Source organism: Sphaerodactylus townsendi, linkage group LG04, assembly GCF_021028975.2.
Source record: "Sphaerodactylus townsendi isolate TG3544 linkage group LG04, MPM_Stown_v2.3, whole genome shotgun sequence".
NCBI classification, from domain to species: Eukaryota; Metazoa; Chordata; class Lepidosauria; order Squamata; family Sphaerodactylidae; genus Sphaerodactylus; species Sphaerodactylus townsendi.
The window spans coordinates 101,424,020-101,451,893 of NC_059428.1; the positions used below are offsets into that span (position 1 = coordinate 101,424,020).

Genomic DNA, 27,874 nt, shown 5'->3' on the forward strand with positions numbered 1-27,874 from the left:
GAAACTACCAGATCATGTCCACACAGCCCAAAAACCCATAACAGCCAGTTGACACGAAAGCCTTCAACAATATACATGCTTGAAGTCTTTTTTATTAGTAATCTTTGGTGAATACAGCAATTTTAGTTTCATAATACATAACCCGTGTGTCAGGTTCCAACTCCTGAAAGATGGGGCCAGAGGCTGTTATACCCTAAAATTCCTTTCAGCAACAGGAAGCAAACAAAGTCACTGAGGACTAAGCAGAATTCTGCTCTGCAAAGCAGAGGTTTGACCTGTTCTTGGCTGCCCTGCTTCCTGACTTTTAAAAGATTTAAAAGATAGTTATGCTGGTTTTAACAGAGGTGATTGATTCTTTTGATCCAGGCCTTACTTTCTTGCACCTATTCCTTCTTGGGTTGCCACTTCTAATTTGGGATCTGGTGGATCCTAGGGAGGTCAGGGTATGGGCAGAGGAGAAACCTTAGTAGGATATAACACAATAGAGTCCATCCTAGCTGCCATTTTCTTCAGGAAACTACTGATGGGAGCAGCAGTGGCATAGGAGGTTAAGAGCTAGTGTATCTAATCTGGAGGAACCGGGTTTGATTCCCAGCTCTGCCGCCTGAGCTGTGGAGGCTTATCTGGGGAATTCAGATTAGCCTGTACACTCCCACACACGCCAGCTGGGTGACCCTGGGCTTGTCACAGCTTTTCAGAGCTCTCTCAGCCCCACCTACCTCACAGGGTGTTTGTTGTGAGGGGGGAAGGGCAAGGAGATTGTAAGCCCCTTTGAGTCTCCTACAGGAGAGAAAGGGGGGGATATAAATCCAAACTCTTCTTCTTCTTCTAGTTATAATACTGGGAGATCTCCAGACCTTACCTGGATCTTGGTGACCCTATACCTCTGTTACCTCAGACAGTCTCTCTTCTTGTCTATGCTAGCCTGACAGGGGGGATGTTGCTGGCCTCATCCATGGGATCATCTGTAGGTATGGCTTCATCAGGGGAACCCTGCCTCCTCCTGTACTGCACCCCCCAGACCTTCCTCACCTTCTGTCAGGTGGGACTTTCACCAGAGGCTTGCTTCAGTTGCTCCTGTCACAGATTGGGTTGCAGTGCCTACTCAGGAACTTACAACTGCAGGATTCTTGACCTCGGATGCTGTGGTAATAACCTAATACAACTTTCTTCCTATTCTTAATATGGTTTATTTGGGATTAATTACCCTGATTTGAATGGAATTTAATTTGTAGATATATTCAGAAGTGCTATACTAGCCAATGAATATATATGTTATCATAACTAGTAACTGGTAAAAACATTTCTAGAGATCATTTAAAGTTAAATAATAAGATGTTTCTGATATTTACTCTTGATTTAATAATGTTAGTTTTATAATGATGATTTTCTTCACATCAGGACTTCTGATATCCATTTTCGGAACTGCCATCATAAAATAATGATTCATTTACACCTTGTCTCCTTGATTTTCATTTTTATGCTCATGGTTTATGTCTTTGCTTCCCTTTTCTTCTTCTGGTTTGTCTATCAGACGTCCATCTTCCAGATGCTTGGTTTTCTGTTTGTCTCTTGGTGTTTTTTTGATATACTTTTGTTTCTGTGCAACAGGAAATAAATAATCTATTAATATGCTGAAGATACATTTAATTTTATTCTACCATTTCAACCGGTAAATAAGCAAGACATTTTTAACCTTAAGAAGTCAGTCATTATTCATTGCCACCACATAACTATAAAATATTCAATTTATAACTCTTGGTTTCTTCTTTTCTGTAACAATTTTATGTTTTAGTGGGGTCACTTTTAATTTCTTGTTGAGCCAAGCCATTTCTGAAAGCACAACAGTGCAAGGGAAATAAAAAGTAGTGGTATTTAAAGTCTTACTGGTGGGGATTAATCTCTAGCTTTCTTGTAAAGGCATTGATTCCTGAGTGCAGTAATTTGGGCTTCAGGAATGCTTTGAGATTTGTGATAAATGTAAGACAGATAGCAGCGCTGCAACTTGAGAAATCCATTCTTTATCATTTATGTAGCATTTCTCATTGCACAAAGATAACAGGCTTAAAAGTTTCTTAGTGGAAAGTTTATTTGCTTTTCTCCAGCTGCTAAGAGTGGTCTGCTTTTTTTTTTTGAGGTTACCCAGAACTGAAGGAATTAGTTGAAAACATAAATACTGAACCCCTCAAATGATGGCAGCAGAGACATCTGGAATTTTGAGCTAAGCATATATTTAAAAAAATGTGATTACTTTTTTACAGAGTAAACTGCAACCTGGGCTCACAGTTCCGCATTCTTGATACATATATATCACTTTTCTTGTGTTTGTGACAAATTCAGTTGGCTGAGAAGGAGCAATGGTTACATAGTGTTAAAGATAATGTTATTGTGAAGTAGATAGGAATCTGAATTCAAGAAAAGTCTGGTGCTCATTAAAGAAGAACAAAATTTGGTGGAATATAAAAGGTCTAGGGTTGAAGAGAGAAGAAGCTACTGCAGCGGGAAACATACAGAAAACTGGAGAATAGTGATGAAAGTCTCTATTTCCTTCCTTCTGCTAAATGTAATTTTTTCATTTGTTCCCAGAATGCTATTCTCTGGCTGTCTCCTGCTTCTTCTTGAGACACTCTCCTCCTGCCTTGTCATGTAGTTAGGATGTTTATGTTTCCCTTTATTGCTTGGTCTATCCCAGGGGTCTGCAACTTGTGGCTCTCCAGATGTTCATGGACTACAATTCCCATCAGCCCCCGCCAGCATGTCCAATTGGCCATGCTGGCAGGGGCTGATGGGAATTGTAGTCCATGAAACATCTGGAGAGCCACAGGTTGCAGACCCCTGGTCTATCCAGTAATGGCAGTTCCGAAATTATTTTCTGTGCCCTCTTTCCACCCAAATAGGGTCCCCAAGATGGTGAATGTTGAAACATTAAAATGTTGAAACATTAAAACAACAGTTAACTTAGAAGTGTATATAAAATATTTAAACAATTCAATGAACATAAATGTACCTCTCACAACTAGTTAGGAGGGCCAATAACAGTTAGTGGGGAATGGGGAATGCCAAACAAAATGCAACCCCATGCAGAACAGGGGATAATTTAGTTCCTGGGTAACCCCCCCTCTTCCCCATAACACCTCTGTTTTGTCAGATTTAAGTTTCAGTTTGTAAGAAGAGGAAGAGTTTGGTTTTAATCCCCACTTATCTCAATCGTGAGCAGTTTTAAAATAGCTTATAAACTCCTTCCCGTCTTCTCCCTCCCAACAGACACTTTGGCTCATTTCGCACATGCAGAATAATGCACTTTCAAACTGCTTTCAGCCCTTTGAAGCTGTGCGGAATAGCAAAATCCACTTGCAAACAGTTGTGAAAGTGGTTTGAAAACGCTTTATTTTGCATGTGCGGAAGGGGCCTTTGTGAGGTAGGTCAGGCTGAGAGACTTCTGAGAGACCTGTGGCTAACTAAAGGTCATCCAGCAAGCTTTATGTGTAGAAACGAGAATCAAACCTGGTTTACAAATTTAGAGTCTGCCATTCATGTGGAGGAGTGGGGTGTCAAACCCATTCCTCCAGATTAGAGTCCACCATTCCTTGTAATTTACAGGTACTGTGAACAGACTACATGTATCTGATGAAGGGAGCTCCGATTGATTCACACAAGCTTATACTGGAATTCTTGGTGGACTGAGAATTTAGTGTCAGACAAACTCATTAAGGACACTGAATAGTGGGGGCAGGAAAGCACTTTTGGAGGCCTCTGGTAGCTCCTGGACTTGCTGCTTGTTTTTTCCATCTGGTCCTGTAAGATGTTGTTAATTGCCGAACCACTTTGACTCCCTGGATGTTTTTACATGCAATCTTTGAACCTGGGGATGGCCTAAGGCACAAACAGAAGACTCTTGCCCTGTGGCTCTTAGCTGACATCTCTAGTGTGGCTGTTTGTCTTTGAGATACCTGCTGATTGGGGATGTGTTTGGGAAAGCAGAAAGGACCAGGGCATGGTGCTGCAATTAATCGGGTATGGGGTGGATAAGATAAGATGGTGGAAAAACAGTGGAACGTTCTTGGCTTCCGCACAAACAGAGCAACCTTTAATATATGTCTCAATGTCCTTGCGCATTGCGCGCCACCAAAATTGACGGCGGGCCAAATGTAGAGTTTTGAGAAAGCCAAAATGTCCAGCTGAGCGGGCATCATGACAGGCCTCGAGAACCTGCTTACGGAGGGGGGGAGGCACGTACCAACATTCCCCCCGTCGCCAAACACCATTCTCCAAACGCAATTGGGAGTCACTTTCCTCCGCCGGTGGCTCGTGCAGCCCCGCCTCCTCGAGTTCCCGTAGGAAAGGAGAGACCAGGCTGGGAATGGGCGGAGGAGGAGGGGTGGACGTCTGAGATCGGGTGACAGCCAGCCCCAATTGGGAGGGGGAGAGAATAGTGCGTGGAATGTCCCGTAAGGCAGCTCCACCCCCCTCCCCGGGGAGGCGCGAGAGCGCATCAGCCAGTTTATTGGGGTTTCCGGGGAAAAAATGTACCGTGAAAGAGAAACGAGAAAAGAAATCGGCCCAACGAAGTTGCTTCGCGGACATCTTGAGGGGGGGTGGAGAGGGCGGCCAAGTTCTTGTGATCCGACCAAACTTGAAAGGGGTGTTTAGCCCCTTCCAGCCAGTGGCGCCAAGTGGAGAGTGCTACTTTGATGGCCGCAGTCTCTTTATCCCCTACAGTCCAGTTGAGCTCAGCACCGGAGAATTTCTTTGATAAATAAGCACACGGAACCAGCCTACCATCTTTATTTTCTGCAACAGGGCTGCCCCAAGCGCTTTGTCCGAGACATCCACGTGAACCACACATGGGCGCTCTGGATCAGGGTGCTCCAGGATAGGTTCGGTGGTAAAAGCTGATTTTAATAGCTGAAAGGCTGTCTGACATTCTTTAGACCAGGAAAGGGGGGCCCCGGGTTTGGCAGTCAATGGATCTTTACCCTTAGTGCGTAAGAGGTCTGTGAGTGGGAGAGTCAGTTCAGCGAATTGGGGTATAAAGTCACGATAGAAATTAGCAAAACCCAGAAAAGATTGGAGCTCCTTTCGGTTGGTAGGGGCAGGCCACTGGAGGACTGCATCAATCTTAGCAGGATCCATCTTGAGGCCCTCGGGCGAGATCCGGTAACCCAAATAGTCAATAGAGGTTTGGTGGAAACAGCATTTTGAAAGTTTGGCAAAGAGGAGTTGTTGAGCAAGCGTTTCAATACTTCCCGAACCAATGCTTCATGCTCTTCCATGGTTTGTGAATAAATCAAAACGTCATCTAAGTACACCACTACTCCCTTGTACAATAAATCATGGAGAACTTCGTTGATAAGGGCCATAAAACCTCCGGGGGCCCCACTTAACCCGAATGGCATTATTAAGTATTCAAACTGTCCAAACTTTGTGTTAAATGCAGTCAAGTGTTCATAGCCTTCAGCAATTCTGACCCTGTAGTAAGCTTCTCTCAAGTCCAACTTAGTAAAAGATCGCCCTTTGCCCACGCGCCTTAATCTAAAAAAGGTCCTTGATCAAAGGCAAAGGGTATTTATTGGACAGGGAGACTGCATTGAGACCTCGGTAATCTGTGCAGAGCCGTAAAGACCCATCTTACTTTTACAAACAATACAGGAGCAGCATGTGTGTGTTTGGTAGCCCGCCGTATGAACCCGCGAGCGAGGTTCTTGTCTAAGAAGGCACGAAGTTCCTTCTCCTCATTGGGACTCATACGGTAGATTCTACCCTTGGGCAGTTGCGCCCCTGGCTGTATTACGATTTTGCAGTCAGTGTCTCTATGGGGTGGCAACTGATCGCATTCTTGCTCCTGAAATACTCTGGCTAGATCTTGGGATGCCGGTGGGATGCCGGTAGAATCGGGCGCAATCGCTGATGAAGCCAGGGGTGTGTGTGTCAGGAGAAGTCGAGTTTTCCCCCCCAATTCATGTGTTCCCCGCAGGGAGGGTCAGTGAATTCCAAGATCCTTTCTTTCCAAAGGAATTTTGGTTCATGTAACAACAACCATGGCATGCCCAGAACTATGGAGTGTTTGGCCACTGGCGCCAGAATAAAACTAATTTTCTCCCAATGGTCGGTAGCCGGAGGAGAACCGGTTGCGTTTTGAACTGGGCGGATCCTTCGCTCCCGAGAAGACTGCCGTCCATTTGGGTGAATGGTATGGGCTTAGCCAGGGGACTTGGTCTAGACCCAGTTCCTCCGCCACCTGGGGCCGCATTAAGCAATGGGAGCAGCCAGAATCTACAAAGGGCTGAAGGCTATAATACGAAAGTATGCTTAAGCGGGGTTGGCCAGAAACGCTTGGATTGTGATGGGGCTGCCTTCACTCACCAGCGTCTGGAGTCGAACCCATGTCCATGGGGGCTGAAGAAAGGCACACAGCTGCTTCCCCACCTCTGGGTCGCCTTCAATAACTGCCTTGAATGCGCCTGTTGGGGGCGGCCCGGATTTGCGTGGTGGCTTGGCAGATGGGGATCGCAGCGCAGCAGGAGCGGTTGGCTTCTGTTTTTTCGGGCAGTTGGCGGCTAGATGACCTGGTCCTCATGATAAAAGATTACAATGAAATCCCAGCCGGCGACGACCTTTCGGAGGTGGTCTCGGTAGAGGCGGCTGGAAGCTTGGCTTGGTGGTCGGCAGTAGTGGTCGTAGTGGCGGGTTTTGGGCGTGGGCCCCGGCACGGGCGTATTCCAAACGAGGCGCCACTTGGGATCCCAATTCGATCCAATCAGCAATAGTGCGGGGGATCGAATTAAAAACACCGTTTCAGCGCCAACTTGCCGTCGACAGCATCCGAGAAGTATTCGCATTTCATGCGCTCAGGCCACTCAGGAGGGAGTCGAGCAGCAGCGCATACCACGAAATTCACGGGCAAATTCTGCAAGCCAGCGGTTGCCTTGCTGGATAGATTTGATAGATGCGGATAGCTTCATTTTCAGCACCCGGATCTTGGAAGCGAGCCCTTAAGGCTTGGAGGAATGCGGGCACCGTGCGAGTATCCTCATCTTGCAGGTTCAAAAGAGTCACAAACCAGTGCGGCTGCCGCCCATCCAGGACTGAGCCGATGTCCCGTATTTTTTAGCTCAGACCGGGTATAAATCGTCATAGTCCTCCATGTGGGCATCGAGTTGCAAGATGAAGTAGGGAAGTTTGGAAGCGGTCCCATCCCGAAGCGGGCAGGTATTGGAGGCCTGTAGTATCCCCTCTCCACGGCCCTTGCCCGCAAGGGCGGTGGTTGCGCAGGTTGAGGCAGCGGTTGCGCAGGGGGGGCTGGAATCGGTGGAGGTGGAGGTACCAACGCCGGTTACGCTGGCGTTCTGGTGGGGAGCCCGGTCCTTGGAAGGTGGCAGGACCCAGCAGCGTCGCCCCTCTGGCGCCGGCTGTACCAGTGACAGCGTAGACTCCAACTTGGGTTGTCCTGTTCTGCTGCTTCTTCAGTTCCCTCTCCAAGGCAGCCAGCTCTCTCTCCTTGCGAGTCAATGCATCCCGGTCTCTTTGCAGGTTTTCACGCTCTTGCTGCAGCTGTTCTCGTTCCTCTTCCCATAGCTGCCGTTCACGGGTCCATGCTTCTTGGGCATCTCGCAGTCGGCTCACTTCCTCATCCCAGCTCTCTTTCGATGGGAGAGGGAATAGATCGGAAGGGAGTGCAGGCTCTCTCCGGACTCCTCTTCCTCTGAACGCAGGGACGCCGCGTGCCCACCGGTGGCTCCACGGGGCATCTCAGATCCAGCTGCTAATCCGGGATCTGGGGGCCACGGTGGATTCTTGGGAGCATCACCAAAATACGAGTCCAGGAATCGTTCAATGGACTCCTGCGTTGCCGCATGAAAGGTGGTCAGACCCGTCTCCTCCGTGACAGGCTGCACCTGAGGTTTGTAATCCACATGGAAACGGGCAGATATCCGATCCACAGGCGCTCGATCCATAGACAGCGCCCCAAGCGACTCATGTAAGTCCACATGATCGCCTCCTGCGTCCCTCGTGCCAGCGGAGTAAGGGAAGACTTCGTGCTGATCACGAGGGCGGGAAAGAGTCACCAGCGAGACCCGTTCTCCCGCCGGTTCCTCCAGATCCAGAAGGGAAAGGGCCGGAGCCCTCTTTGGGGGGCTACCGCACCTTCCCCAGAAACATCCAACCTCTCCATGCCGAGGCACCAGAGGTCCACTGCACTAGGAATATAGATGAATTAGGATTCCTGCCACAATGTAAGGAATTCCATAGAAGCAGAAATAAAAGGCTTTTTGGGTGTAAAAGACCGTTTATTAAGACATCTTAGAAAGCTCACGTACACGCAGTGGCAGGAATGGCATTTCCCGCCAGAAGCACAGGTTATAACTCTATCCATCCCATCCCCCACCCGGCTTCCCATGGGAACGGAGGTCTCATCTCCCTCGCAGAGATAAGGTCTCCGCCGTAGGAGCTGGCCCGTCGCCCGGGCTGTGGAATGTAGTCAAGGCCAAGCAGCCGACCCGCTCATCAACACCACTGAATCCTTTACAGTTGCCAAAGAAATAGGAAGAAACATGGAGAGACTAGAAATTGAGTCAAATCCTAATAGAATCTAAGGGTTTTAAATGAGTGAGAGCGTGGATTGATGTGAAGTGAAAGTCATCTCAGCAGAGGTTGTTGCATCAGTTTGTTTCATTGGTTGTAAATTATTTCTTGAAAACTTTCGGCTGAAGAATGTATATAAATAAAATGCTAATTTGTTAAATGTAAGCTGAAATCCCATACTAGTAATTTCCTCAGGACCACATAGCTCTTCGAAACTGCTTTAAAGCTAGGACACACTACTTCAGGAGAAAGTATAAACGAGCTTGGAATTAAATTCCTGGTGGCGGTGATATACAGATAGCAAAAGAGAGGAATAAATAAACATTATTTCGCGCCTACTATATATATTTATTTGTAAAGAAATAAGAGTGGGCATTGCACTTTTGATTTACTTTCTCGTTTATATCCCTATGGGAGCAATTGCAGAATTTCCCCGCTTTACATTAGTATAGATTTGTTTTCCTGCACCAGCATAGTAATTGTGAGGAACACATCCTGAGAATAGCAGACCTCTGATCTTCTGAGTTTTGTACATAACAACTGAGGTTTACCTTTTGATTCCGTGACTTGCAGAATCCACGAGGATACCTTGCAATACTGTTCATGTACTCTTCTGCCTTTTGCCACTCCTCATTCCATTTCTGGACTTTATACTGAGACTTACACTTTGAAATCCTTTCCAGAATGGCATGATTCTCTTTGGTCATTCTCAGTAATTCCTGCTCTCGTTTTCTTCTGTTCAGACTAAAGGAGATAATGTATACCAATGCCATAAATATGCAAACAAAATAATTGCATTAAATTGTTATTGGAAATCAAGATTATTATAGACACATCGATGTACTAGATGAAAACATTAGTCAAATGGGAGACAAAATGCAAACCTATATGCAAAACTAAGGAAGACTCAACTATATATTACTATTGTCCCCATATAACCAATACTTTTTGTTTTGCAAATTTAACTACCAAAATTGATTTCCTCCCCCATTGTTTTCTCACTTGAAAAATCATTTAGATATTTCCAGATCCTGGTAGTCATTTGCGTGTGTACTGTGTCATTTGCAAGTGTACTGAGTACTTGGATTTATATGCAGAGCTTAAGCAGGAAGGACCCACAATCTTGATACACATATTTTCAAACCCAGATGCCTGTGTCAATAAAGATACACTGTCATTTTTCAATGCTTTCTCAACATTAATATCTCTTTCTATCCTGTTATCTGATTCAGTGATCTAACAGATTTTGAAATAAAAAATGATCAGGGATCATTTAGGCTAAATGTTTGTAAGACAGGCACTATAATGATTTAAATTTTTTTGTGTTTTTTTTTTTTACATTGAGAGATAAGTTGTAAAAGGAAGGGGGTGAGACGGCAGTCTGTGCTAGAGAGTGACAGGGAGTCAGTCTGACCTAAACTGAATCAGAGGCCGATTCCGCACTGCATAATGATAGTGGGTTACATTCAGTATTGTAAAATCCGGGTCTATTTTATCCCTTCGTTCCTGTTTCTCCCTTCGTTCCTGTTTCCATGAAGGAATCAAGTTAAGATCGGGAGGATCAGTTCGTTTTGCACAAGCCTTGGTTTTTTGTATTTAAACCACAAGTGTACCTGTGCATATACAAACGTTCCTGGTGTCCTGTGTTCTGATTGGCTGTCCTTTTTGAGCGGCAACTTGAATGTTCTGCGATTCCCGTCGATTTGGGGCGTTCCCTCCCCCACAAAGGCAGCACCTCTGATTAGTCACAATGACAGTAGGAAAACCAAGCCCCTCCCTTTTTTCTAGTTTTGGATAGAAGCCAACGCAGCCCACAACATGGCAAGCGGTAGCCAAAAACGTAGAGCAACAGTCGGCCTTACAGAGCACATTATTCAATGTCAGTATCACCACTGTCAAAATATTTGATGATTCTATACCCATTTCACTGCAAATTTTACCTTTTGATTTCATAATCATTTCTGTTATCGATTCTTCCTTTAGTCCTCATAATGTGAGACATCTTCTCCAGGAGTAAACAGTTGTCTCTCTGAATGACTGCCAGGCGATCTTTCTCAAGCTTAGTATATTTAAAAAGAGAAAAGAATATTTGTAAAAGCTGCAGTTATATTCTGAGTCTCTTTGCTAACAAAGCGCAAGTGCTATGGTTGCGAACTTCCAGGTAGTGGCTAGAGATTTCCTGGAATAACCATTTACCTCCAGCCAGCAGAGATCAATTCCTCTGGAGAAAATGGCTGCCTTTGAAAGTGGACTGTGTGGCATTGTATACTTTTGAGGTCTGTCCGCTCCCCAAATTTCACCCTCCCTAGGCACCCCCCCCAAAAAAATCTTCAAGAATTTTTCAACCCAGAGCTGGCAACTCTAGTAGGAAGAGAGGGATTCCCACTTCCCATTTAAAGATAGGGCGTTGCTGGCATGACAAATGTTGGCAGAGGAGAAAGAGGAATATTAACATATTGCTCCCACTGCCAGATGTACATTGCAATCCTATGCACAGTTACTCCAGTATGAGCCCACTGATTTCAATGAGCTCAGACTGGAGTAACTTTGCACTGTAGGAATTTGCATGGGATGCCAAATTTCTGTTTTTAATGCTTTTTCTGGTGTTCTGCTGTTGGTGTGTTGTTTCTGGGTAGGATTTCCAGCCTCCAGGTGAGGCCTGGAGATTTCTGGGAATTGCAACGAATCTCTACACAACAGATTAGTTCCCTTGGATAAGATGACTGCCTTGGAGGGTGAACTCTAGGGCATTATTATTCCCTGTTGAGCTCCTATTAATTTTTTAATGAGAGGGTGATTGTAGCATATGAATTAGCTCCATGTAGAGGTTGTCATGGGGGACAGGTACAGCATACTAACTGAATTTGTATGGAAATCATCAGAACTGTCATTGTGTTAAAAAGTTACAACCTTGTGCAAGGGCAAGGACGTTGTCTAAGAGCCCCATCCAAGGGGGAGAAGGAAGTTGTCTAAGAACCCCATCCAAGGGGGAGAAGGGCTCTGGGGAACAACGGAACCTTACACTGGTGTGTTTGCCCTCCCCAGGGCATTTACCCGGCAGAGAGGGCAGATGCGTTGGCGTCCATCTACCCCACAGCCCCAACGCTGCAAAACCCGGAAGTCCAGGCTGTAGTGGGGCTGCACTTACATCTTGCTTGGATGCTAGAGCGGGAGACGGGCAAGGGTGTTCCCAGGGTGAAGCTGACGTTAGTGGGCTTCTTTCTGGAGTTTAGGGCTGGGAGCGTGGTGCACTGACCCTCGGACTTATGCCACCCTTTTGGTGGCGAAAGTCCTGTATGCCCTGTGGGACTTTCTGGTGTCTGTGTGTGTGTGGCAGGGAGTGTTAGGATTTTTCCGAGTACTCCACGCTGCCAGAAAGTCCTATTGGAGGCAGAGGGGTGGCACCACATCTCACTGCCTCTGGGTTCGGATGGGGTTGATAGTCATCATTACTATTTCCACACATCTTTGAAGTAGCTCTAGAGTTAAATTGATATTATCTCATTTGATCTTCACAGTGACCCTGTGAGGTAAACTAAAATGAAAGATAATGATATACCCAAAGCTGCCAGTGAACAGGATGGCTAGGAGAGGATTTGAATCTAGTTCTCGGCAGTCCAAATCTCACGCTATAATAGCCACATTTCATTCTCGTAAACTTGCAATATCTCTTCTGACATTGGCTGGCCACTTCTGCTTTCATGAGCCCACTGGCTCATTTTATTTTTTCTTGTTTGGTGGCATGTTGCCCCTGGAAGTAGACCTGTACTCCTGAAGTATTCAACCCTGAATTGACCCCTAATATTTAGGATCATCCTCTGCCCTTTGCAAACTCTGTTATTCCCAGTATGTGTCCCTGTTGTGCTAAATTCTCTGCTTGTTATGGTTAAACTCAAGTGTTGGTTCTATTCTTGTCACTGAAAGAACTGATAATCCCCACTAACTGAGGCAGTGTCTTTGCCCAGCTGCTTTCTCTATTAAGACTCAACATAGAGGGAAAAATGCAGAAACCAAACAGCAAATACTACAATAGGCTAGAATAAAAGGCTCATTGCTTGTTGTTGTTCATTAAATCTACAGGTAATTCAGTCCCAGTTCTGTTTTTGATTGTCCTTTAGGTGAATGTCCGTCTTGCTTTGTTGCTCATCATCATCTGAAAATGGGTCTTCTTACTCACTCTGACGGCATGTTTGAACTGGGTCTTCTCTTGAATTACTTGGTCTCACTCCACAATATGTAAGCCATGGAAGCTTATACTCTCTGTAACAGTCTAATGATCCTATGGCCAACCTGGAGCTGTTTAGGATGGCAGCTAAATTTCTGTGCTGCCTTAACATGGGGATATGCAGCAGGGATACATCAATGAAGCTGACTATGCTGGCTTCACGCTGATGTAAGCCTGGTGCTGGTTCAGAACCAGAACTGGCACAGAGGTCAGAAATGGGCAGCACGGGGGGGGGTATGTCAAGGGAGAAGCAGGGCTTAGTCAGCATCCTAAGCATCCTTAGCCCAGGTCCTGCCCCCAACAGTGGTGTGATGTGATGCCAGCTAAAGCAACATGGGCATGGTGCCGTTGGGGATACGAACTAACTCAGTAGCCAGTCTCCTAAGAAGAATGCATAGCTCAGCCAGGAATTCTTCAACTCAGCTGAGAAGGCACGTTACATGCAGTCACACCTCTCTGCCTTCTATTGGGCACACATAGAACAAACATAGGAAGGATTTTAGTAATAGGAACCCAGGAGAAAAAGGCACTTCGCACAAAAAGGCAGCTCTTTGCATGGTCAGCCAGGGATGAGAGCAAACATTGTTGCATCAGTATATTGCAAACCCTTCTATACTCAAAGAACTCTTACAGGTGTTTCACCTCAAAGTCTGGCACAAGCTTCTTCTGTTTTTATAGACTTCTGGCTCTGTTTTTTGGTTAGCAAACATTTTGAGCTATTCCTGTTCTATAAACATTCTAAGTCCCTTAAAGCATTATGCAGACAGAGTCTACTATAAACTCTTTGTTCCTTCTGAAATATTGAATACTGCTGCTTTCTATAAAATATTGTTTAATATAATTTTTTGTTGAAAGCATTTGGGTCTCTTGTGTTTTTAATGCTCTTGTCATTGAGAATCTGAAAGCCAAACCAATTGAGTGAAGTTCTAGCCAGGTGTTCAGTAGTTTTCAGATTACGGTAATATTTCTGTTGGCTCAGCCAGACTTTCACGGACTTGGAATATCACAAAAGGAAAGATTTCTTTTTAAAGAATCTTTTAGGAAAACTTTTGTGATGGTGGTAATGTTCACTTGCTACATGTCTGGGATGCTATAAACTGTTAAAGGATGTGATTACTTTGTGAAACCAAGATTTCCTGGAAGGAGGGGATTAATTAAACTTGGAGGAATTTCACCTGATTACAATAAATTTCCCCCCACAAAACATTCTTACAGAGGTAAGGGATGATGAAATAAAGATAAGCCTCACCCTTGCCATTGTCCCAGTTTCAGGAACAGGCAAATAGTATCGTCCTTATTTGGTGCCAAACCTTATCAGGGTTTCCATGAGCCACCACAGAACCCCAAGACAAAGCTTCCCCCTTGTGCTTCCACACGTCACTCAGATTCAAGCCAAGCATCATATGACAACAAATCACACAACTTGTTGATGGACCTCGACTGGATCAACTTAATTATCAGTGCTACCCTGAGGACACTTTCCTGGGAGTAAACCCCATGACTAGACCTCAGTAGAATTCCAAGCAGACTTGCTTGGAAAGAGCCCTAAGCACTAACCTACCTTGAGTTTCTTTAACTTCAGTTCAAGATGTGGATATGTTGGAGGTGCAGAGGTGTCCACCACAGGTTTGGCTGCTTGGATCTGCAGCAAGAAAGACAAGAGTCTGTTTTATTGCACTTCAAATTTGTCCAGGGAAATAAAGGGAAAGTATACATTAGAGTTGCACTTCAGAGCTGAAAGTTCTGATTCACATCTCAGTCCAGCCCCAAATTTACTGGCTGTTGTTATTCAGATTACCATCAGCCTTGGGGGAGTACAAATATTGATTTGCGATGTCATTGTGATGAAGTCTGAGGTATTAAATATGAGGTGCTTTGGGTATTTAGAAATACTGTTCATTATTTTATCACATTTGTGTTTAGGGTTGCCAGCTCCAAGTTGGGAAATTCCTGAATATTTGGGGGTAGAGCCCAGAGAAGGTGGCTTTTGGGGAGGGGGTAGACCTCTGTGGGTTATTTTACCCCCCAAACAGCAGTTTTCTCCAGGGAGACTCTCTGTAGTTTGAATATCAACTGTAATTCCAGGAGATTCCCTGGCCCCTCCTGGAAGTTGGCAGCCCCATCTTTCTGTCACCCTGTTCCAATGTAATTCAGAACTCTACACATGGAGTTATCCCATTTTTACCAGTCAGTTAGGATGGCTAATACATTGCTCTTGACCACTGAGGTGGAGTGAAAATTTGAAATCAGATCTCCGCAGTCCGAATCCAAGCACCCTCAATAGTTCATATGGGCTATTAGGTGTTATATATGAGTCAGGACATGGTTGCTTGACCTGTCTCACCACCTCATAGAAGAATGTGAGGAACCTATCTTGAAAGCACTCTCTTTGGCTTTTGAGAGCTATGAGGAGAGAGGTGGGGCTTCAGGCCTTTTTCCCACACGTTTTCTACCAGTGTAAATGGCTGTGGGACTCTGTTTGCCCTGTTTTCTAGCTCCACATGTCCCTTTGCAGCTATCTAGAGCAGTGGTTCTCAACCTTCCTAATGCCGCAACCCTTTAATGCAGTTCCTCATGTCGTGGTGACCCCCAACCCTAACATTTATCCATTTTACAGATGGAGAACACTGATGCAGAGAGTCTTAGGTGACCCCTGTGAAAGGGTCGTTCGACCCCCAAAGGAGTCCCGACACACAGGTTGAGAACCACTGATCTAGAGCATAGTTGTCAAACTCACAGCCCTCCAGATGTTATGGACTGCAGTTCCCATCAGCCCCTGCCAGCATGCTGGCAGGGGATGATGGGAACTGTAGTCCATAACATCTGGAGGGCCGCGAGTTTGACACCTGTGATCTAGAGGAACAAGCACTTTCAAGTTCCCCAGTTCTTCCATCTGACAATCAGTTGATTCAGGCATTCATATCCTGACTCAACTCACAAAAAAAACTTCCAGTTTGGCTCACACTTTTGTTGTGCTATTTCTTGGGTTAAGTCACTGAATTGTTCAGAGATTTTTCATTCTAAAGGATGAAAGTTCTAAAGGATGACAATGACATAATGTAACAAAAATGTTATGTGCACCATCGTTCATGTATTGTGATCTACATGGTTTCCCAGGTCCTGCATGGTTTCGCAGGTCATGGTTTCCCAGGTCGTTAACATGACATTGTGAAACAAAAAAATTTAATGTCTTTTACAGCACTGTCATTGAATTTAATGAACTGAATCCTGGACAATCCAACTTCTATTAATATGTTATACAAAACAAAACTTCTGTTAATATGTTATACAAAAGACAAAATGAGCCTTCTTCACCTACTCCACAGGTGTCAAACTCGTGGCCCTCCAGATGTTACGGACTACAGTTCCCCATATCCCCTGCCAGCATGATGCTGTCAGGGAATGATGGGAACTGTAGTCCATAACATCTGGAGGACTGCGAGTTTGACACCTATGACCTACTCCCACATACAACTAGTCATTAATCTAAAATCAGTCCTATGGATGTGAAATATTCAGTAGTAAATGTTCCTCAGAGGCCGATTATGCACAACATCTCTGCTGTGAATCAGGAGCGAATGTCCGTTGCAGCAAGATTTATGTAATTCCTTGAGCCCTGCTTTCACTCTCCATTCTCCCCATGGCAAGTGAGACCACTTGTACCACAACTTTAATGTCCTTCGCAGCGAGAGCAGGGCAGGTTTGCCAGTGAGCTTACCTTTTTTCCCCCTTTCCTCCATCCACAGTCCACCTACCTAGCTCCACCCTTCCCACTCCCTCTTGGGGTCCTTCCTTGCCTTCCTCTTCGGCCTCCTCCCTGTTGCCAACTCTTGCCTTTTAACAACATTAAACTCCAGGGCTTCTCTAGTACACTGGGGAAGGGACTATTGGGAATCTGGAGAGCTCAGGAAAAGGTGACTCGCATTACCCTTTTGCAGTTGTCACACCACCGTTATTCCCTTCTCCCTTCCCACCATGGAAGAGAATCAGTGAACTGGCGCTGAACAAACCGTGATCCCTTGTTCAAAAGTTTTTATATTGGTATATTGATATAAATTGGTGTGCAAATGGAAAAATTATGATTCTTTTTTGTGAAGGGGGGTGCTTTCTGATGCTTTTTCTCCCTTGGTGATATGTCAAAATGGCAGATCCCTTTGCCCTCTTAAGGCCACCAGCTTGTCCCGCTGCAAAGAGGGTAAGAAACTGTGGGGGGAAAGGGAGCACTGGGTAATAATAAACATGCCCCAAAACAAAAGACTCCACTGTGAATTCTGTTTGGAACTGCAGCAAGCTCGCCATGCATAATGGGTCAGAAGGTACATTAGCTAACCAAGTGTTAACAAAACCAGACATTGTTCAACAGGCTGTGTAGAATACAAGAAGTATTTCTTGGTGATGGGCATACAGCAATAGAAACATTATCATTTCTTTCCTATTCCAAGACTCTTTCCTTTATCATGGCACTCTCATTCATTACCTATGCCTGTCCCTTACATTTCTCATTCCTCCTTTGCCCTTCACTTTTCTGTTCTGACTCCCAACCCCCACCCACCTTGAGACTCACTAGAACAAAGTCAGAGTTATGTGTGAGGGTTATTTCTGTTTATGTAGCGAACAAGTGGAATGCTGCTCCTACATCATTAGTAAAGGCACACATTCCGTGAATAAATATTTGCACGCTACCTTCTGTGTTGAATCGTGTCTATTCAATTTATCCTGACAGGTATAAATAAGAGGAGAACATAAACACAATAAAGTGAAAATGATCATTGCCATGTTAGTTTATATCACCTGTAGCAGCAACAAAGTGAACTGGCAAAGTGAACCAACTAAAATTCCGCAGTTGACCCCACAAAATGGTTTTTGTTTCTATGCTTCTGCAAACAACCTTTGCGGGGTTGGGTTATTTGAATAAAATTCCATCATCTGTTCAGATAAATCCTACTTCCATATTGCTTAGCACTCAGTAACAGTCAGTTTTGGTGTGGTTAATATTTCTTAGGAGTTACCCATATATAACCGATATAATTTCATGTCAAAATAGTCTCCTTTGTATAAAATTGCTTAACAGTAGGACTTTCACTGAGAAACTGTTGTCTGAACTTAATTTCTCTTTATCGAAAAGACGACTGGTAATGTTCAGAATCTCATAATTCTTTATTATCAATCAGCGACTCTTTTGTAGTGGATGAATGGTATGGTTTCTGTTAACACTTCTGTTTCTACCTTTCTGTCAACCTGACTGGATTCATTCCCTACACACCATCTGTAGCCAGTCCTTCTGCAGCTTAGCAGGATGTAATTGTGTGGAGGGGCTGCACAAGTCCAAATCCTACTTATGCCAGTATATCTGCATGACACACCAGAGTAGTTGCTAGTCACTTCCATAAGTGCTTTCACTCTCACCCTTAGGATTGCATTGAAAATGTTATTTCATTGATTTGGCCACTTTGAAAGAAAAAAATGATGAAATGCACCATCATTAACCTTGGTATATACTCAGTGGGTTGGGACAGCATGAAACTGATTACAGCCACATCAGATATATAAAAGCCTGTTGGTTTTTAGCACTAGGAACATATTTGCTTTTGCTGTCTTATTGCAATTGGAGATCAGATGTCTGATTATTTTTTAATTGTACAGATAAGCTTGAACTACTCCCTTTACAGTCCCACCCATTAGGATAAGATACTGTCTAATGAGTTAGACAGTATGGTCCCCTCCTCAGAATGCGAGGATATCAGGTTTTGATTATACAAAATTGACAGGAAGTTCAGAAGATTGTTGTACAACAGTTTTTGCCAAAGCTTTTAATACTGAAGTTCAGGGCTGTGGTGATCGAGTTAATAGACAGCCACCAATTAACAAATTGTGGTGAATTTATGGAAGGCATAGGGTTTTTTAAAATGCATTTATTTATACATCACCATTCCCCAAAGCAGGAGACCCAAAGCAGCTTACATCATTCTCCTCTCCTCCATTTTATCCTCACAACAATCCTGCAAAGCTGAGAGCGTGTGACTGGCCAAGCTTCCACGGCAGGGTGAAGATTTGTATCTGGGTCTCCTAGATCATAACTCAGCACTCTACCATGACATGGCCACAGTGCATTGCGTAGCAGTGTTAAAGGAGCCAAGATGGCGACGGGACGGCTGCTTTGATTCTCTCTCCGCTGCAAGCTAAGTTTATTTGATTCTCTTATCTCTCCTTTTGGCTCACTTCCCTGGCTCCAATCTGTTCTAACTGCTACAACCTGCAACTAGATGCCACTAATGCTCCAAATTACCGAGCTGCCTTGGTGTGTTTTGTTGGTGAACTTTCCTCCTGTTTCCTCTCTGCTTGTGGGAGACCGCACTGACTGCTGCAATTACAACTACTGCAATAGCAATGGGGAAGAAAAGACCCCTTTCCTCGCCTAATCAAACAACCCAGAAGCAAAACAAACAAACCAGAATTGACCATTTTATGCCAAAAAACACAGGGACTGACCTCTGTGAAGATTTGGAACAATCAAACAGATATGCAGCCTTTGAGCAAGCTTTACCCGATGTTGCGGTCCCTTTAACAAACAATAACTTATCTCTTCCGGCAAGCCAACAACCGGGGGACGAGCAACTGAGCCTTGAGCTTGTAACACAACTGGATAATGAGCCTTTAGCTCCAAAGAAGCCAAGTGTGATAAGTGAGAATAATTATTAATAGTTGAACTCTACCTGACCAAGATGAGAGTCTGGTCATGTTAACTGAACTCCTATCTAAGGAAGCAATTTTAATATCTAAATCCTTTGAGCTGTTGCTAGCCAAATTCAGCAATATTGGCTCTAAGTTAGATGTATTGGAAAAAATACTTTTCCAAGGATTTAAGTGCCCAACGTCTCGAAAGGGACCAGAGTCTGAACCTACATCAATGTGGACAAGTGGCTGACCCAATGGACTCCATTAACCTCAAGCCAAGACTGCCCCCCCTATTGCCTGTGGATCAAAACAAAGCCAACTTGCCTTGGTGCTAAGAAAGGAATCAAATTGTAATGATCAATAGCAGGAACAAGCAGAACCTTAATAGATGGTCCAGCTTCCAGTAATAAGAAATTTCCGGAGCCAACTACTAGATTGTACATCAAGGGAGACTCAACTAAGGTCTTACGAACTCTACCTACTGCAGACGGGTTACAGGAGACTCTTGTTAACTTTCAATACAGCAGAGTCCCCATCTCCAATTTCTGAGTATGAGACATTTTTATTTACAGAAGTTCACATCAACATTACAAGAGTTTTAATAACCTTAAAAGTCCCCACTCATCAGCATGGTATCAACTGTGCAGAAGACCACCAACTTAAATCTTTATGCACACAGCCCAAAAAGGTATTTACACAGACCTACAAAAAACTATGGAAGAATGGGAGCCAACTTGAGTCACTGTCCAAAGATATGGCTACTTCCCCATCAAATGATCTCTAAGGCACTCAACCTCATTGGCTCAGACAACTCCCCTTGAGTCACAAATAACTTCCCAGCTAATTCAACTGATATGCAACCCCCTGCCAGCTCTTTGGGCTGCTCCACTCCAGCAGCTGACACTGAAACTCTTCACCAGGTCGGCCGGATCTCCTCTGCTAACCACCAATCAGACGAGATTGAACTCCCAAAATCCCCAGGACCAATGAAGAACCTGATGGAGCTGGACATCGACCTAAGGTCCTCATATGGGTTCTTCAGATAGAATCTCATCCATCTAACTTCTGGGTAAATCCTGGGCTCAAGAACTGGCAGAACTAAACGATCCCCCACCTTCCAGAATGCTAAGGCAGCCATGTAAGTCTCCAACATATCTCCAACAACTCCTCTCATTGTTTTAGAATCTGCTACTACAGAGGGTGCTTCCATCTCAAATTGACCCAGCAAGACAGACGATCAAGGCCCTTTTGTACCATTGCCCAGCTTAATGCTATAGGTAACAGAGCTAGACTGGAAACATCAAAGAACATCTCAAACAAGCCCATGCTAATACACTCTGCTGCCCGGCTCTAAAATCTTTAGGTTAAGCAATGAAGCAAAACAAGGGTGAAAACACCACAGCTCCTGACAACCAGACTTCCCAGGGTCAATAAACAACAGTCACCCCTCTGAACCTCCACAATACTCCCACCACAATAAAAGCAGCTAATGGCTGCATCATCTACAATGATAATGGGGACTGGGACAAACTGGAACAACTGGAGGCTGACTGCCCCAAATCGTCCACTCACCACCAGCACAAGCCCAAATATCAGTATGCTCTCTTGGGAATATAGCTAGATGGAGATTCAAAAGAGCATTCTAGCGATTTAATGGATTTTCTCTTGCTAACTTTGACTGTATTCTCTTACTGAAGAAACCTGGTCACAGGATGCTCCCAAATTAAAAGGCTTCCACTCCTATCATTTACCAGGGTTATAAATCCAACCCCAGAAGGACATTTTCAAGCTGGTCTTTGCTTTTTTGATCAGAGATCAGCTATCCCCAAAGTGAAACATCACCTGATCCATGTATCCCTCTTTTGCTCAGACTTTACCTCATTGACACATGATGCCCCAAAACCACTACTACTTACTAATGTATACCTACCTCCAACAACCACAGACCAATTTTAACTCACTTAGTCCAATCGGAGATCAATTTCACTAAACATATTTCCCAACATAGAGAGATGGAATATCCTGAAGCACCTTTTGCCTCATGTTAGCGGTGTAGGCTTTAACTTTGTAGAATAAGCTTAAAGGAATCAACGCATCCCCAAGAACTGCACAGCAGACTGGCGGTCTTAACTTACCCGATCCAACTAACTTCAAAGGATACAAAATCAAATAAAAGTGGTCATTTCTAATGCGATTTCTGTCTGTGTCAAAATAAATCAATACTTAATGGCTCCACCCACTTTCCTGACTCTGGCCAGTTTACCTTCTTCTCCATCAGGGGATGCAGCATAATAGATTATGGAATTTGCACACCTAACTTCATAGAACTCTATCCACTCCTTCAAGATTGGAAAACGTACAGAAAAGTGACAGACCACTTACACCCTCTTGCTATCCCTCCTGAAGAACTTGATAGCTTCTACAATAAAGTTTCAACTATGGAAAATTCTCAACCAAAAAAAGAGTTATACAGAAAAATCCGCACAATTGGTCTTCAGAGATGGCTTAAATACCTTATCATCCACCTTGGTCAATGATCACTACCTAATTTGAAAGACCTGATTATTAACTCTGATCCAAAGCCCACTTACCATGGAATGCTTCTCTGAGATACTTACCAGACTACATTCACTCAGCAATGCTTCTAATTCAATTCAATATGGCTCCTAAAACAAGCTGGTTCGATTACGCACTGTATCCAGTCAAAAAAAGACTGCTGAGAGCGATATTTAAGACTTCACGTACAATACTAACGACTCGCGTTATCCCTAGTAACCTATCTACAATGGAAAAAAAAAGGAACACCAAACACTTACTACAAACTTAAAAGAGACCAGATTTGCCAATACTCAATGGACAATATTATCTGATGCCCCTAAAATCGAATAACACCAAAACAATTCTGGGCACAGTGAACGGACCTTCCAAATCATTACTTGCTGCAAATGTAACCGAACTAATGGACCAACTATTTCTCAGTTCTCCTTCTTGATCCTGCTAGCACATCTGATATATGGGAGAAACTGACGGGACAACATTCGTCATGGCCATCTCACACTAGAGGACATACATCATTTAATTCATCAATTAAAGAAAAATAAGGTCTCAGGTCCGACGGGATCCCTGGCTACAGGTATTCTTGGAACACACTGACTGGTGGCCCCTATTTTAGTCATTGTTCTCCTTCATTGACCAGTATGGAATAATTCTGAAACTTGGCTCTCATCAATTATTGTGCCAATCCATAAGAAAGGACCAACTAACAGACCAGAGAACTTCAGACTCTATTAGCTTACTATCAACTTTAGGGAGTTCCTATGCAAAATATCTTGAGAGCAAACTAAAGACATGGCAAAATAAAACAGGATTATAGGTCCAGAACAGGGTGGATTTAGAGCCGGAAATTCACAATTGACCACTGTCTCTACTCTCTCTTTTCTTGTGGACAAATATACCAACCAAGGACAAAAGAAGCTATCGTAGCATTTTTTGGATCTGAGTAATGCTCTCGACAGTGTCTCTAGGACCCTCTGGTCCAAACTAGACCAAATGGACATGGATCCTCGTTTATTCACATGCTAATTAGGAAGTGTACAGTGCAACCTCCTGCCAGGTAAAATTGAACCATTCAGGCTCACTCTCCAACAAAATACCTACCTCAGGAGGAGTCAAACGGGGTGTGTGCTGGCCCCGCGACTGCTATTTAACCCTATATATAAATGACCTGCAAGACCATCTCAACACGTAGAAGGACATCCACCGAAAGCAGAGGGCCATCCTATTCCATTGCTACTGTATGCGGCGATACTGCTATTCTATCTAAAACCAGAGTTGGCCTTATGAGATATTTAAAAGCATTCTTCAACTACTGTGATATAAACGTATCCGAAGGTTAACCACGTAGAAAATCCAAAATAGTAGTTTTCTCCAACTCGCTGGAAACAGATGACATGGAAAATCAATAACATCCATCTTTAACTGTGGTCAAATCTTTTAAATATTTAGCACTAAATTTCCAATATAATTTCCAGTGGTCACTACAAAGATCTTGCTCCATAACTTCCTCGAAAGGCTGCTATCAGGTATCACTAATTCTATTACTGGAAGGGTTTTCAATCCATCATTGCTGCCTGAAGATTTTCCTACAAAGGTGATCCCAAAGACTCCCACGGGATCCCCATATGGATCAATAAGCTTTCAACTCCGAAATTGATCTAATCCAAGCATCATTTCTGAGAAGAGTAATGGGAGTCCCAATAGTATCACCTTCACTACTTTGTGTCTTGAATGTGGGATCTATCCACAGTCGAAACCTAGCTTCTGATTTTCACAATAAAATTCTGGCTCAAGATCCACTTTAGATCCAAGGATGACGACATTACCGCACACCTACTTAAAGATAATTACGTCTCCAAATGGTCCAAGGCAATTACCAACAAAATTAGGAGCATTGAATAGATCTAACTGTCCTTCAAAACAAAGCAATGAGAACTTTATCTTCTGCCAAATCAAAGACAGATCTGAAAGACCATGAACGCCAGGCTTTCTATTCATCCAAAATTCCAGTCTGTTCTCCTCGAGCTTTGGGCATCCTTCCCAAATTATGGAGCTTTAGCCATCATCTTAGCAGCTACTTTTGCATCGCTGCCCACCGTCGGGCATTTATGTTAGCCAGATTCAACAGTCTTCCTTCAGCCTCTACCAACGGAAGGTATCACCAAATTCCCAAAACAACAAAGACATTGTCAGGGCTCCATTGACTCTCTACCCATGTCCTCTAGAGTGTCAAATAAATGCAGAATCTTGGCGTCTCAGATTAATTCACCCGCTACTAGTGGCTAGGAAAATTTCAACCCTACTGTTGCCATACACGTTTTCTTCTTGGAGATTACAATGCTCATACAACACGTGATGGTAGCTCTATACCAGACAACCATTTTTTAGTGCTAATTTATTCCCATTTTATTACTTTTTAACTGTATTTTTAAATATATATATATATTATACCAGTACACTAAAACCAAATTGGTTTTCTTATTATTTGGCACAGAATCAAATTTTTTAAATATAAAATATGATACATAAAACAAGCGAGAACTTCCTATAAAAAGATAGGTATCGCTCTCCAATCTGTCTAACTCAAGCATGGTAGGATACCTATTGCTGTATCATTTTGCTTTTAACTTGCTAAACAGATCTATTTTTATTGCAATTTTATATTGGATTGTATTTTTGCATTGATGTGTAGGGGTATTTGTTGTTGTTTGCTCTGGCTGTTTCTTTTTAAAAAAAGGAATCTGAAGTGATTTGAGCCCCTTGGGGTCAACCGTCAGGTTATGTGATCTGTTTTCTTGCTGCTGAACTATACTTGAGACTGAAGAATGTGTCTGTGTAAATCTTGATCTATTTATGCCTATTAAAGGTTAATAAAGATAAAGATAAAAAGCAGTGTTATGCCCTTTCTAAGCTAACTGAAGTCCATGGGCTTGGAAGGGTATAACTGTGCTTAGGATTGCACTGCAAGTTACAGAGCATGACTGGTCTCTTGAGAGGCAGCCGAAATAGAATTCCTGAACACATATGTGAGCTTCATGGTTGAAAATGGATATCAAGACCTCTGTACCCCCAGTCATATCTATGTATTATTCTACATTGAGGACACAGATGACGCATCTCAAAGCAAAATATAAATTGTGTGAAAGCCAGATTATACAAAGTAGAAGAGAAGAAGAAGAGTTTGGACTTATACTCCACTTTCCTCTCCTTCAAGGCATCCTTCCCTACACCACCACCCCCACCCCCCCGGCACAATGGACACCTTGTGAGATAGGTGGGGCTGAGAGAGTTCTGAGAGAACTGTTCTAGCCCAAGGTCACTCAGTAGGCTTCATATAGAGGAGTGAGGAAACAAATCCCATTCACCAGATAAGAGTCTGCTGCTCATGTGGAGGAGTGGGGAATCAAATCCAGGCCTCCAGATTAGAGTCCACCACTATTAACCACTACACCATACTGGCTCTCAAATGGTGCTTTGGATAATATAAATCTATTATCATTATATAGGTAAAGTCTCCAAAAACAACAGCCATATTTTTCTCTTTCAATGAATCTGGGGAAAGGGCTAAATCAGTGATTTAATGGATGGTCGAAGGCTTTCATGGCCGGATTCAACTGGTTGTGGTGGGTTTTCCAGGCAGCGTGGCCGTGGTCTGGTAGATCTTGTTCCTAACGTTTTGCCTGCATCTGTGGCTGGCATCTTCAGAGGTGTATCACAGAGAAAAGTCTGTTTCACACTGTGTCTAGTGAGAAGGGAAAGTTTAGTGAGGTATATTGTCCATGTCCCAGGGTGGGGACCAGTCTAAGTGTTTGGGTGGAACTTGCTATGCAAAGTTATTTATTTGAGAACACTGAAATTCTGGACAATTTGGAAGGTTACTGTGTCAGACTGCACAGGGAGGCCATTGAAATTCACAAACACCAAGACAACTTCAACAAGAAAGCAGAGACTCTGAAAATTAACAAATCTTGGCTAACAGTATTTAAAAGATGGACTGATAACCCCAACTGCAATACAATGCACTCAATCACACCTTTGCATAGCAAGTTTCACCCAAACACTTACTGATTGGTCCCCACCCTGGGACATGGACAATATACCCCACTAAATTTTCCCTTCTCACTAGACACAGTGTGAAATAGACTTTTCTCTGTGATACACCTCTGAAAATGCCAGCCACAGATGCAGGCGAAACATTAGGAACAAGATCTACTAGACCACGGCCACACAGTCCGGAAAACCCACCACAACCAGTGATTTAATATTTGCCTTAAGTACCATCTACTGTATTCAAACTAACACTTTAAATTTACAGCAAATCAGAAAGTTAGAAAATTGCTAAATAGGCCCAGATGATTGAAATAGTTGTTTGAGTATCAGTTCACATGCATTTTCCCCAATACTCATTAATGTTTGCATCAGGAAAACATAATTTGTAATAGGTGCATGACTATTTTCTCTCTTGCACATCTATGTGGATTCGGGAGTTTCCCAATTGATAGATCTGTGGCAGAAAAATGCCCATACTGTCGCTACCCTTTCTCGTCAGAAATTAATCTTCATGACAGGGGGGGAAAGTACTGTGGGAAAGAAATGGCCAGAGAACAAGTGTAAACTTGTGTATTTTTATACAGAAGAATTATGAAGTGGGGTATTTTTTAAAATCTAAATTCTTGGCATGACAGTGTGCTTTAGTTTCAAATGTGGTTATTGGAGTTCATAAAAAATCCTGAAATAAACAAAGAAGCAGCTCATCATTCAGGTTTTATACGGAGAAATAAGAGGATATTTCCTTTTAGTAACTTTGGACTTTTTGTGGCATCCTTTTGCCGTTCGGCAACTCCTGCTTACCTTTCTCTTGTGCTCCTCATAGACAGCTTTGTCCCACTTTTGCTGAAGGTATTTGTTGACACAGGGTAGAACGGACTGGTAAGCGCGATGCATCTTAATCAATATAACACATCTCTAAATCAGGACTACTTCAGAGAGGGTGAGTCATCAGTTAGAACCTTCTTGAGCAAAGCTCTGGCAAGAGTGTTGTGTTTGCAGTCGGTAATGTGGTGGTTGCCATGGTATCACTAAGACAAAAATTGAATAGCTGGTGGTAGCATTTTAAACAGTGTGTTGGGGAAATAACAAAATAAGAGCCAGGCACCTAAAAATGAGACTCAAACGGGCCTCCTTTTCAGTATAGGAATAGTCGCAGCTATGAGAATATTTCAGCGATCTTGATCACTGCTTGAGCAATGAAGAGAAAAGTAATGGGACAGCTAGGAATAATTTTTGTAGCTCTGCGAATACATAAGTACTTGCACAATGTAACATTTGCCATGACTCATAGTAAAGTGTACCTCCTATAACTGCTTGAAAAAATCTTCTCCAGTGAGGAACATATTGTAAAATCATTCTGTGTGAAATACTGCCTTACAGGACATGTGACACGGGATATCTGCTACATGCATAAGCCAGTCACAGCACCCCATTGCATTTATATGCACTGAGAATCTCACATACAGTCATCACAAGTGACTATCCACGTATCTTTTTTTGCAAGTAGGAAGATTGTATCATGTAAAACATGCACAAAGTGGGCTCTTCCTGATACAGTTTGAAAATTACCTTGAAGTCCACACATTTCCGCTTTTATTTTTTGTGTCTCCAACTGATAATGAAATGGCTTGTGCAGGCCCTGTTTCTATGGCACATTTGTATACCTGAAAGGAATGCTTTTTCTTTCTTTTTAAACAGGAGTTTAATTTTTACCCAGTTGTCAGAAAGCTGCTGGCTAACGACAGAACATATACCAGTGAAGATATAAGTGCTATTATTTGGGTT

General features: G+C 43.5%; 2 protein-coding genes across 2 annotated transcripts in view; one reads left to right on the forward strand and one right to left on the reverse strand.

Annotated features, from left to right (window-relative positions):
• The window catches only part of RASA3 (RAS p21 protein activator 3), a 211,123-nt gene that overhangs the window by 643 nt on the left and 182,606 nt on the right, over positions 1-27,874 (forward strand). The gene's annotated exons all lie outside the window — the stretch shown is intronic.
• CFAP97D2 (CFAP97 domain containing 2) lies at positions 824-27,060 on the reverse strand. Its single transcript, XM_048492567.1, has 5 exons — positions 26,891-27,060; positions 14,370-14,450; positions 10,524-10,642; positions 9,135-9,327; positions 824-1,600 (listed from the first exon to the last, which is right to left on the reverse strand). The coding sequence occupies exons 1-5, from the start codon at positions 26,981-26,983 to the stop codon at positions 1,451-1,453; spliced, it is 636 nt and encodes a 211-aa protein (XP_048348524.1). The 5' UTR covers positions 26,984-27,060; the 3' UTR covers positions 824-1,450.

Excerpts from the sequence above, each read along its gene's own strand:
- CFAP97D2 (XM_048492567.1), bottom strand. The coding sequence starts at position 26,983 with ATGCATCGCGCTTACCAGTCCGTTCTACCCTGTGTCAACAAATACCTT. Across the intron at positions 14,451-26,890 it reads ATGAGGAGCACAAGAGAAAG|ATCCAAGCAGCCAAACCTGT; the intron begins GTAAGCAGGAGT and ends TTCTTGCTGCAG. Across the intron at positions 1,601-9,134 it reads GCAAGTCACGGAATCAAAAG|AAACAAAAGTATATCAAAAA; the intron begins GTAAACCTCAGT and ends CCTGTTGCACAG.